At 42.2% G+C, this 12,411-nt stretch overlaps 1 protein-coding gene across 2 annotated transcripts; it reads right to left on the reverse strand.

The window, feature by feature from the left end:
- Window positions 1-358: 358 nt before the first annotated feature.
- Window positions 359-12,293, reverse strand: ankle2 (ankyrin repeat and LEM domain containing 2). Of its 2 annotated transcripts, none has more exons than XM_086111893.1 (13): window positions 12,229-12,293; window positions 9,956-10,405; window positions 9,239-9,433; window positions 8,701-8,885; window positions 7,945-8,133; window positions 7,706-7,828; window positions 6,702-6,765; window positions 5,877-6,052; window positions 5,646-5,752; window positions 5,136-5,323; window positions 3,716-4,544; window positions 1,993-2,124; window positions 359-1,756 (listed from the first exon to the last, which is right to left on the reverse strand). In XM_086111893.1, exons 2-13 carry the CDS (start codon window positions 10,392-10,394, stop codon window positions 1,546-1,548), a joined length of 2,838 nt encoding a protein of 945 aa, XP_085968019.1. In that variant the 5' UTR covers window positions 10,395-10,405; window positions 12,229-12,293; the 3' UTR covers window positions 359-1,545. The 2 variants fall into 2 exon arrangements, with proteins under 2 accessions (XP_085968019.1, XP_085968018.1); XM_086111892.1 differs by lacking the exon at window positions 12,229-12,293 and adding an exon at window positions 11,469-11,592.
- Window positions 12,294-12,411: the final 118 nt, after the last annotated feature.

Consider the following 12,411-nt stretch of genomic DNA (forward strand, 5'->3'; position numbering starts at 1 on the left):
GATCATTTTATGCAAAATTCTAGGTTATTCCGATGGGGGTCTTTTTTTTTTCTTGCAAGAGTAAACAGTCCGGGCTATTTACCAGCACCATCATAGCAGCTCACCTGCAACCCATACAAGGACAAGTGCTATAGAAAATAAATGGATGGATAAATAATGTGATACATTAAAACTACATCTCAGGAACACATTGAAACAGCAACAATCCTATTAAGTCAAGAGAAAAGTAGTGGGCTTAGCACCACTCCACTGATGCGCATCATTAGTGCGTTTGTGTGCTGCAGTCATGATGAAGACAATGATGCATGAAGACATTTGTCACTGACCAATTTGTGACATATTGAAAGGATCGTTGAAGTAAAGTCGGAGTGATGTTTTATTGACTACTTGAAAGCAAATACGTCCTTGACATACAGGAAGAGAGTTCAAAAAGCACAAGAAGCAGTTTTAAGTTTTTAGGGGCACTTTTGCAAAGCTCCACACATTCAGAAACATTCAAAGAGCAAAATATGTCCTCTTCCGACCTGAGAGCACAAGCATGATGACAATCTCCTCAGCAAAGTTGTTTGTGCTCTCTGAGAAAGGTTGAGTTCACCAAGAATTACATTCAGAACAAATCAAGTGTAAGTGGATTTTTTTTTCATATCAAAACGGTCTTTTTTTCCACCATTCAATATTTTTCCACTTTCCTCCATTATTTATATTGGATGGAAATATCCGCAATGTTTACGTATTAGCCAGCAATTCCTATTCAAATCTAAAAAATAAAATGTCACAGTTTCCACATCTCAACTTGTCCTTAATAGTTTTCTTCTGCTGTATAATTGCAATAACACTTGACTTCTGTCTGTGCGTGTTAAGTCTGCCAGAATGGAAGCTGCTTGAGACTTAATCATGAGAATAGTCCAGAAAGGCTGCAAAAAGGAAAAGTCAAGACGTCCTGGATCCACTGAGAAAAGATAAAAACAAATCCATTTATTGAACAAAATAAAAGCATGGAAGATTCATTCTGTTTTCCTGGGTTTGCTGTAATGCTACAGCCAGTAAAGTTTTCCAGATGTGAGCTAGATAATGTGCCCAAACTGACAGAACAAATCCATCACTTCAGAAAATTAAGGCAAGTACTGAACTGGGGAAAATGCAGGAAATGGCAGTTGTTTTAACATCTTTGATAATAAAAAAAACATTTTTGTGCTACTGACCAACATACTATTTTTTTTCTTTAGTGCTGACAACCCCACACTAAGAATGCTTTTTTGTGACCGACCTCAGGGAGTGTGGCTTGTATTCACAATATCCAAAAACATTGACCTGGGCTATGATACAGGTGCTGCACACTTGTCACAGATAACATCACCATCCAATTACACGGTCTGCACCGATAAAGTACAAACATCACTGAGGTTTCTTTTTTGAAAATTTTAAAGTCCTTTTTTAAAAAATATCGTGTGGGCTGCAGTTCAATAATGTAACTCTTCCACGCTATTCCAGTCTTTATGGTTGTTAGGAGAGGCTGAGGATGACGTGGCGCGGGAGTTAGACCCTTCAAATCGACGCTTTGTTCAAGCGCTTGAGGCGAATGCGTTGGATGTAGCTCACGTTGGCGGGGCTGTAGCGGCTGGGGCTGAAATCAGGTGAGGCGACCTGGCGAGCGGGACTGAAGCGACCCGAGGGAGACATGAGAACGCCGGAGGGAGAGCCGGGAGTCTGATGCTGCATCCTGTGTCGCGGTTTTACCACTGCAGGGCTCGGCCAACTGGACACATGAGTCAACAGTAAATATGAGTAGAATACATTTGTTCTTTTTAGTATTCAGGCATAGTGTAGGCAAGTGCCACCCAGTATAATTTTGAAGTCATCACCACATGTGGACAGGCTAACAGAACGCATGAGTGCCATGATTGGGTATAAAAGTAGCTTCCCTGAAAAGTCACTCACAAGCCAAGACTTTGTGAACAACTGCGAAAAAACTTCAGTAAAGCACGCACTAACCTTGTCATTTCTGAGGAAGAGTAGGACTTCATTGTGCTCATCCACTTCTGAATGCTGGGATATTTTTGGACATCGACCTCAACACCCCCTATTGCTGACAACACATCTCTGTCCAACTTGGTCGGTGAATCCCTGTGAAAACATCAAACAATATGGCTGACCTCGTATATGTGCCTGTGGCGTCTCAATCTTCAGTAAATAAGACCCAAACGAAAGAGGGAAATACAGTGATACCATGACTTACGGATGCCCCCCGCCACTACACTCTGCTTTCAGAAGCTCAAGGGGGGTCACATCAGGAATACGCGTTTTGAAAATGTGGATAACATCAAGATGGCAGTGAAAAATCCCAGAAGAATCGAGGTAAGTCGGTTTGTCATACAAGTGATTTGAGTTATAAGAGTGTTTATGGAATGATTTCAACTTGTAAGTCAAGGCACCACTGTATTGTCACTTTTACAAACAAAAGATTTGTAATCACGTCACACTTCAATGATCTTTGCAGAGAAAACGGTGATACAATATCATACATGAGCTTCCGGGGTTAATTTCGGGATTGCTGTACCTATGAGCGGTCAAACAGTCGTTTGAGAAGTGTTCCTGAAAGGACTTTTTTTTTTTTTTTAAATCCAGCACTCGAATACTCATACCTATCCATCCATCCACAAGACCTAATAAAAAATAAACTTAAAAACAAGGCTGTTTCACAAAAAACTATTAAAAACTAAGAAACTGGCTCTAAAAGCTTTGAAAACTAACTGAATTTAAAAAAAGTCTAAAGAAATAAAACTACAGTGAAATTCCTCTTCAACAAAATCATGTTTGCAGCAAGAATTTTTTTACAACAGGGGTTTTTCACTGTAGCAAATTTGATCTCAGATGTCAACACACACACACACGCACACACACACACACACTAACGTTTGTGTACACGCACACACAAACGTATATGTACTCTTTATTTTTATTCCAATAGTGCATAAGTATGAGCATACACTTATTTGACACTTCACATAGTCAGTGTAGAAAGTAAAAAAGGGAAAGAAATTGCTAAATTTACGATCAGCATTCACTTTCACTTAGATCAATTTCTTGGATAATGTCTTTTACTTTGACTTTGAGTTTCGGGTTGAGTGAACGCTGGCGCGTTTTGGCTGCCGCTGCTCAACCCGTATTGTTTTGTGTTTTTTGTTATTGTAAAGTGTCCTTGGGTGTCTTGAAAGGCGCTTCTAAATAAAATGTATTATTATTATTATTTTATTTTGTTTCCTTCGTCTTTCATTTTGATCACTTTTACCCTCTCTTTCAGCGTCAGAGCTCTTGTTTTAGCTGCTTGACATCCAAAGGTCCGTTTTGTAGCAATTTTAGCAATGCAACGTTCTTGCTGCGTCTGAAACTAACAATAACAAATACTTCCTGGACTACTGCGCATGTGTAAACCAGTGTGGTGGTTGCTGTTGCCGTTTCCGAACGAAGCACTAGAGGTCGCTGTTGGATTAGACTTCGTTGTTGTGAATCTCGTCGCGAGGCAAGAGCAGAGAAAAAGATCTCGTATAACGCAACAGGGTTTTTTTTCATTGTATGGGGGGCAGGAAAGTGGGAATGGTGTTAATGAATGAAGATTTTTTCACATTAGGGGGTATTTTTGCCCATATAGGTGTCGTTGTAGAGGAGTTTCATTGTATAATAAAAAATCCAAAATGACCGTAACCCTGCAACTCACCCATCAATAAAGAGTCCTCTTCGACTGCGAGGTGGGGTCCTCGGGAGGAACTCATGGGAATTATCCAAAGACTTATAAGAGGATGCTGATGACCCTGAGCTGCTCAGGTCTCTCCCACCATGATCCCACGATTTGGACCTAGCGCACAAGTTGCGCACCACCGAAGCCGCTCCCCTTGTCCTGGTCATCATTTCCAAAGCGTCCTCTTCTGCCTCGAAGAACTCTTCAGAGACGCAGCTGGTGCACTGTTCCTCCGTGTCCCCTCCCTTCAAGGCTTCGTTGTTCTGGGCGCCGGGGCCAATCGACAGCCGCTTCAGCCCGCAACTCAGGTCTGTGCTAACTGAGGAGCCGTAGGAGTCGAAGGTCTCTCTGTGTCGGTGCCCGCCACTGCTCCTTCTCTCCCTGTATCTGTCGGGACTGTCCGGCGGTTCTTGCAGCGACATGCGCTCAAACTCCACTGAGAGGTTGGAGACGGGTGAGAGCAAGCTGGAGGCGGACGGGGAGTTCCGAGGAGAAATGTTATCTCCGTTGGAAATGCCATCTCTTGAGGAGGAACACACCCCATTTTTGCAGACGCCGCCGGGCGACAGCAGGTCCTGCTCGGCTGCGGTCTCGATCAGGTCGCCCCCCCGATACTTTAATCCCATCGGCATGATGTGGAAGTCGTGACCTCCCACTGCGCCCTTCAGGTTGTCCATGGATGCGGCGGAGGAGGAGATGCAGGTCAGTGCTGCATTCTGCCTATTCTTCATCTCCTCAAGGCTGATGTCCTCGCCCTCATCCAAGAAGGCACCAACAGAGATGGAGTTGCAGAACTTCTTCGGCTTGCCTGCAACCAGTGATGTCGGTTTAAAGACAGAATGCGCCAAAGTTCAGCGCTTGCACTCTAGCGTTTTAATTACCTTCATTTTAACATGGTGAAGAAGTAAACAGAAGGATTGGTTCCAGGTGTTAGCAATGACATACATTTGGGTTCTATTCCAATGCAGACAGAGAACCAATTTCTCTTCAATTGGTTGGACAATTTAGTCCAGTATAATAACTGCATATATAACAACTACCGGTACTGAAAAATAGTGCTGTGCGAGATGGAAAACTATTCACGATATAGACCATTTTTATCACGATATACCACAATATTCACAATATTTTCAATTCTATTTAAAAAAAAAATTACACTGGTCTACGTCAAAAGTAAATAAATAAATAGGGTTAACATGCATGCTAGGTTAAATGAATGCTCTAAATCGTCCCTGAGTGTGACGGAGAGCGTGAAAGCTGGTTTGTTTATGTGTGCCCGGTGATTGGTTGGCAACCAGTTCAGGGTTTGACCTGCCCAAAAACAGCTGGAATAGGCTCCAGAATGCCCGCGACCCTTGTGAGGGTAAGAACGGATGGATGGATAATCTGTAAATTATACCTGGGGAAGGAGTTTTAAATCTGTTGCTGGTCTCATTCTCCCCCTCTTCACAAGTTCGTGAAAAGAAATCCCTCTGACTCAGATACTCTTCCAACTTGTGAAGTCCCTTGGTTGATGACAGATCTACAAAACTATCAAGAAAGTCCCAATATTCCACCCAGGGATGACCCATCTCGTGAGCCAAATCTCTGTAGGAAGAATATAAATCAGAGATTGTTGTTAGACATATGTGAAAGTGGGGCAAAGCGCACACGTGCACTAAGGGTAGATTTGTTTTGATTCTATTCCAGAACTACTGGAGCAAATATTCAAATTGCAGCCCAATCACAATAGTCAAATGATATTAACCCTTTCAGGGACAGCGGTTACGACAGTGGACAGTTTAGTTCAAGTAACAAGGTGCATGAAATCATATTGAGCCACACCATTTTTTTTTATTTTTTTTTTGATGAACGACAACTAAACAACTCCAATTACACACAGTGTATTTTATAAATACTGTTGCCTTGCCTGCCAACCCGCTCGGCACCGCGGTCAGGATCAGACTTAAGAATGTTGTGGAAATGCTCTGCTCGATTCCTCGGCGGCGTCTTCCAGGAACGGCGAAAATCACCCGCCTAAAGTGGGCGATTATAGTTTGTTAAAATACCAATGGTCCAAATATTATACATGATACTCCATTTGATCATTTTGGCCAAATGAAGCAAGAGGATGCAGATAAGAAGTGAATTTAGTACTTACTTTAGAGGGACTCAGTGGACCAGCAAAGGCTGTGACAGTCATCAGAGGGTCCAGCGGGCTTTTTGCATGTCGCTGGATCAGCGAGAGACTTTCTGAGGCTTCAGGCGACCACGGAGCACCAATGATGGGCTGAGAGGTGTTGTCGGCTGCCCTGAGCAAGGGGATGTAGCAGCGGTCTGTGAATAAGCAGAAAGATGGTGTCGCACAGAAGAATCCTCCAAGACTTCTTTGTTAATATTCAGATTATGGAGTGACATAAATAGAGACAAATCTGTAAAGATGTGCCGCGACATAAATGTGTGAACAAAGGATGTTATTTTTGTATGCTGTGTTGTGCAAAAATATTCGACTGGAAAATAATTTGTGTGGTCTTGCCTATAGAAAATGTAATTTAAAAAAAAAAAGAAAATTTGAGAAAAACAATTTAATTATATCTCCTCTAGCCTTTGGTTGACGTCCTTTACTCAAGGAATACTTGAGTCCTTTACTTCAGTAATGAAGTTCATTTTCCTGAATTATACCTTTAGGGGAGTGGGGGGGGGGGGGGGGGGTTACAGCCACAAAAGGTTCCTCATTCCATATTTTTCTTTCAAAGAAAAAAAATCCACAATGATGGCAGACATGCAGGCTGTGGCGTATTGACAAGCCGTGCTACGGTCTTAAATTAATTTTTGTCTTTGGAAATTGCCATTTCTACTTCAATATGTGCAAACACATTGGTCTTATTGAACCATGCTTCTAAAAACACACACACACACACACAAGGTGTTGTTGGCATGGGCATTTCATTATTAAATAAATTGGTGGCAATCTGTTGGTTCTTACCCTCCAAATAGTCACTTATTTTCTGTCTCACTTCTTGGGTTGTGTTCTTTCTGCTACAAATAATCTAAGAAAAGGGGGAAGAGAGTCAACTGATAAAACAGACAGCTGTCACAATACATCTGTTGCTGGATTAGCAAGGGGAAGAATGTGCTTATGCTCATCTAAATTTAGCAAATGTGGAGGGAGAAATTATGACGAGCTAGCCATCAGGTCAGAACTTCACAAACTCACACAAATGATACCCGAGGGTGCACCACAATGGAACTCATTTGCTTCCGTTCAATACATGGATATGCATTCTTGATAAACTTCAGTCCCCCCCCCCCTCAAAATCATACATGCAACACGCTCTAATGGCGGTACAATATTTTTGTTGATGCATCTGTGGCAGTAATTAGAGCCTAAAGTTGACTTGATTAGAATGCAACTAGATGGGTACACTTAAGCAAGTTTCGCCCATTCCTCTTTTAAGCACCTCTCAAGCTCTATCAGGTTGGAAGTTGAACATCGGTGCATCGCCATTTTCATACCTCGCCAGAGGTGTTCCCTCAGATTCCAGGCTAGGCTCTGACTGGGCCACACAAGCACATTAACAGCATTTTCCCGAAGCCATAACTTTGATATCACAATTGCGTGTTTAGGGTCAATGCCATCCACTCTGAGGACCTCTGCTTTTGAGGTTGTTAACTATTTACAATCATAAAATCCATCTTATCGTGTTAATATTTTGCTAGCCTTTTGAAAGATTGATTTAAGACATTTTAATGGCAATTATGACCTTGGCAACCAGTTCAGGGTGTCCCTCGCCTACTGCCTGAAGACAGTTGGGATGGGCTCCAGCAGCCCCCCGCAACCCACGTGAGGATAAAGCGGATTGGAAAATGGATGGATAGATGGATTCAACGCCTTTTAAGACATTTTAAGGATCCGCAGGAGCCCTGTGTTTGTCTACCTATTCTGTTGACCTCTTACAAAAACAGCAGGGGACCTAAATCAAACCATACATCACAAGGCTTGTGGTTGTCACTGTTCTTGCAGTTCTTGTCTGTGTCAGGATGCGAGCACAGCACGTTGACCACGTCTGGACATCCGAACTTGCAGGCAAAGTGGAGTGGTGTTTCAAAACCCTGACACATAAACAGCAAAATAGAGTGTGAACACAGAATAGAAAAATGCTTTGAGTTAACTTTTTTTTTTTTCTGGGGGTCTGCTAAGAAAAAAATGATAGAAAAAAAAAACCTACCGCCTTATCTGGAGTGTTGAGGTAAAGATCGACAATGTAACGGATGCGCTTCTGCAGCATGTCTTCCTGGTCATCTGGGTACATGAGGCGCATAAACTCTGGGTTCTCTAAAGTATCCAGCAGAAGTTGGGCGATGCCTGCTTGATTCTCCTTGGCCGCCACGTGCATGACGTTGTACCTGCAGCCCTCCTGAGCACACAATGGAATCGAAGAGTAAGCACTTGCGCTGCTACATGATTTGTAGCAAACCCCAAAATTCATGGAATGTTGCGAACAGAAAATGAAGTGTTTCATATGTGCGTCAGCGCAGAGCGCCGATGCGGATGTGGAACTGGGAGTCGCCGCTTGGAATTGTAGCGGATTTACATGGGACAGGAGAAGAGAGCCAACCTCTTTTTCGTTAATGGATGCTACAGCTTCTTGTTGCTTTCAAGCTTAGCTTGTAGCAGACGTGCGCACATTGCAGCATGACGTCTTTGATCCACTGGTGAAATGGACACTTTGATTCGCTCCTCTTTCATCTATAACTGCTTCAGACAACAAAGCGTATGCAGGAAAGTGGTTAAGATTGCACCATTGTCTGTGTCTAATGTGCTGTCTTGTATTATTTTGTCATTTTATGTTAACTTTTCTTTTGATGGCGGCGCGGGCACCCGCAGCGGCTCCTCTTATGTGTTGTGAGAGGGAAGAAATTTTGTCTGTGCTGCACATACAGCACATTTGACAATAAAGTTGTACTTGATACTTGATCTTCACCTGCACAATAGTGGGGTTATCCCCGGAGCCAATGAGATAGCGTGGGTTGCTCCAGACAATGTCAAAGAAGGCCCCCTCATCTCCCTTTTCCACAGCTTTTCTCAGTTTGGCTGTCAGGTCCTGGGTGCGTGGGCTCTTAAAACTGTTGGCCCGTTCCCTGTTAGTGGTATCCACCTCCATGATGTCTAGTGTGTTGAGGAAGACAACATAGTAAAGGGGTTAGCACTCCTCTCGAAAACAGCAATTTTGCTGCTAGATGAATCTGCTTATTATGAGTGGTTTGAAAGGCGCTTATAAATAAAATGTATTATTATTATTCTATAGACTAATGAGTTGCCTTTAGGAAAAACTATTTCTATTGTTAACATGAACAGATTTCCAATCTCAGCAGCATGAGAAAGGTTATATGGAATTCATATACCTGTATATTCAGCAAACAAGACGATGATAATGGTATTTGGAAACTTCCGATATACACTTTGGTTTGATTTGCACTGACTGCAAAGCATTCAGCTCAAGACTACTTTGCATACTGTACCTTTACTGGCGATTTGGCCTGGTTTAACAGGAGACACGCACGCCATCGATTTGTTGGGAGAGGGGAAATAGTCGCACATCCCTTTGGCGAACTTCTCGGCATCCTCACGGTTGGAAAAGGGTTTAAAACGCGCTCCCTTCATGCCCTTTACAGCTTGAAGGGCATCTTTCTGATCTGTATACACATGTGCTCTTTCTATGGAAAAAACAAACATCATAAGGATTTGTTTGTTGTCGTATGTAATACATATGAAGTTATTGTCTTGTTGCAGCGTCCTCAAACTGAAACTGCCTACCCTGAGAGAAAACAAACAAACCAAAAAAAAAAACATGTAATGTTAGTACAAGACCAATATTGACCCAGACATTTTATGGTAAAGCTTTAGCAGCACAAATACTAATGTTTCAAGAGAGACCACATCAATGCTTGGAAGCACATGCCGGTAACTTACAACCATGTTTGGGTTGCACAGAGATAGGACAACAATGTAGGTAAACATGAATAACCAGACAAGCATTGAGACTAGCTTTAAATGGGACTGGAAGTACAGATTAAAGATACATGTGTTAGTACTGCAACAAGGAAGTGTCCTGATGGGAAGATACAGACGACGCAGATGAAAAATGTATGGCAAAGAAAATATAGTTAAAGTTAGATACTAATATGGCACACGTTGGGATGGTCTCCTAAAAAAACAAATAAATCAATGCTTCTTACCATTTCGAGACAAAATGTCCTCCCACGACGGACAAACCCCATAGTAAAGGTCTGGGGACACTTGTGCTACTTTGGAAGGAGTTTTCGTTTTGGCTTGAGAGTTAGAGATCTCCTCTTCCTCTGGCGGGTTGAGCCCCACACCATAGCCAAAGTCCAGTTCCTCATTTGGGCTGCAGCTCGTTGCAACAGTTGATTTGGCACACAGTAAAGGTTTGTCATGATTAGCTGCTGAGGCTACGCCGTCTGAATCCCTTGCAGGGGAACCGCTGTCCCTTTCAGTGATATCACCCTCCGATCCAACAAGCATTCGCGCCAATTTCTTTTCAAAGATAGATCGGGTAGAGGCCGTGATAGCGACACACTTCAGGTCAGCCCGGGCAAACTCCTCACGCAGTTCATCAGCAGTTAGGCCTTTCAGCCTGGTTAAAACTGCCTCCATTCTTCAGCTCCCTGGAAAACACCAGAATGACTTAACTAATGACAAGCACCTATTCATAAAAGCAATGATCTTGTCCTGATTTATGAATCAAAGTTGAAACTGTCACAGATAATGTGTACTTTCCACAAAATGATCACAGACTAGTATTCCAGAAAAATCAGACGAGAGGTGGAACTCCAGTTCGCAAAAACACATGCATCGCTCTGAAATGAGTAATGATTCCTAAAGGGTTGATGATTACATTGATGATTACAACTGTCTACAGCAGCATACAAGCAACAAATATGCACCTCCCATCCACTTTAGCTACATGGACATCAGGGAATTTATACTTGTGATTTGCAATGCATCCTGTCATCAATTGCACAGAAGGCATAATCAGAGATATTTGAAAGCTATTTGGTAACTTTGACAACAGTGTCTGAGAATGCTGGTGTCATTTAATCTCCAAACATATGCGTTAGTACCACAGCAATTGCCAGCAAATGGCGAATTCTATTTATGTCATGAGAATATTGATCTTTTTATTGTAGGGGCAAACATATTAATCCCTTCTTTTTTCAACAGTCAAATAGTTCAGCTGTGCACTGCCAAATTTGTCACACATCTGTTTTCTTTCCTTAATTAATATCACTCATTGTGAGAGATGTTAAGACACTTGTAACCCTGTTGATTTATTCAATCTATCACCAATCAAAAAAACAACCACATCTACGTCGAGCTATCCTGCGCTAGCACATTTGCAATCATATCAATGATGCTGGACAGCCGGGGAGTGAGCATGGCTAGCACGGTAGAATGGGCTCTGATGAAAGCCCAAAAAGGAGAAACGTATGCAATTTGGGCAAAGCCTATCAAGACGTGCAATCAACAATATTATATATAAATATACATTTGTTTAAACATACGGATCGAATAGTCTATTCATCGCATGCTGTCACACCCAACTGTCATATGAGGTGGGCTCTCAGGCTGCAACGCACAAATTCGATACGTCTTCGGCGTGATGATGCCGATAAAATAAACAAAAGTGCATCTGATGACATCTTGTAACAAATGAGTGCTCATACTCACAGAGCAACATGTTTTGTATTTTACGGTGAGCTTTGGGAGGTCCTCGTTAGTGTTATAGAGATAAAGTGGTGGACAGACAAAGCTGAGGACCGACTGATAGTCTCGTCTCATTGTTTACAACGTATTGTGCGCATGCTCAGTTTCAAGGGTGCGAATGTTACATTCACTATCTGTGGGATTTTTCCGTTTTCAGCGAGGACAATATACGCCATGTACATTCAGACGACAGTGCGGATAAATTCCCTCATTGACCACTGAAATCATCTGTGGTATGCCATTTTTCATTTCAGTACTCTCCTCCTCATGATCTTTAAATTTATTTCTGCAACACGATGAATACACTCAACTTGATTTGTACGTAGCGTGGAAGTTTATTCCACCTCTCCTAGATTTTACTAGTACTACAGGCAATTTGATTTTAAAAACTGTTACCCGCTACAAACAACAGGATTTAAAAAGCAGTTAACGTCAACGTTCCTAAGTTGAAAAGCAAGACAGGGATGGTCCTGATATTTGTCAAAACATACCAACAGACATATTGTAAACATCTGCCTCCTGACACTGAAAGCCACAAAAGACTTAAAACCTAAGTTTAAGTTTTGAATGTACTGTGAGGCAGTTGTGCTGACGTTAGCCTCGGTACGACCTAACATTCTCCTTATCGTCCACGTCTATCAACGTATGTTATCGTGCCTCTTAAGTTCTACAAAAAAGAAACATATATGGAAAGGTTGTGTGACAGTGCCATAAAAAAGCCCACCTCCTTCTCCTGCTGATACTGCTGCGCTACCAGATGGTTTCAAAATACAACCACCGAGGACCCAGTGTCGCCCGACATAGTGCCTGAACAAAAATAATCACGTAGCAAATTTGGGTAACGGCAAAGGGAAAGTGTGTGATTTTATAACACGTTAAACAAACATAATTTCATAAATTTTAATCA

Source organism: Hippocampus guttulatus, chromosome 5 (assembly GCF_054856545.1).
Source record: "Hippocampus guttulatus isolate MCC_2025c chromosome 5, RoL_Hgut_1.0, whole genome shotgun sequence".
In the NCBI taxonomy this organism is placed as follows: domain Eukaryota; kingdom Metazoa; phylum Chordata; class Actinopteri; order Syngnathiformes; family Syngnathidae; genus Hippocampus; species Hippocampus guttulatus.

What these genes read in the sequence shown, in the direction of transcription:
- ankle2 (XM_086111893.1), bottom strand. Translation starts at nt 10,394, where the DNA reads ATGGAGGCAGTTTTAACCAGGCTGAAAGGCCTAACTGCTGATGAACTG. An exon ending in AATAAGTGACTATTTGGAGG is followed by an intron (nt 6,053 to 6,701) that starts GTAAGAACCAAC and finishes GCTTATTCACAG; the next exon opens with ACCGCTGCTACATCCCCTTG. An exon ending in GGTGCCGAGCGGGTTGGCAG is followed by an intron (nt 5,324 to 5,645) that starts GCAAGGCAACAG and finishes TTCTTCCTACAG; the next exon opens with AGATTTGGCTCACGAGATGG.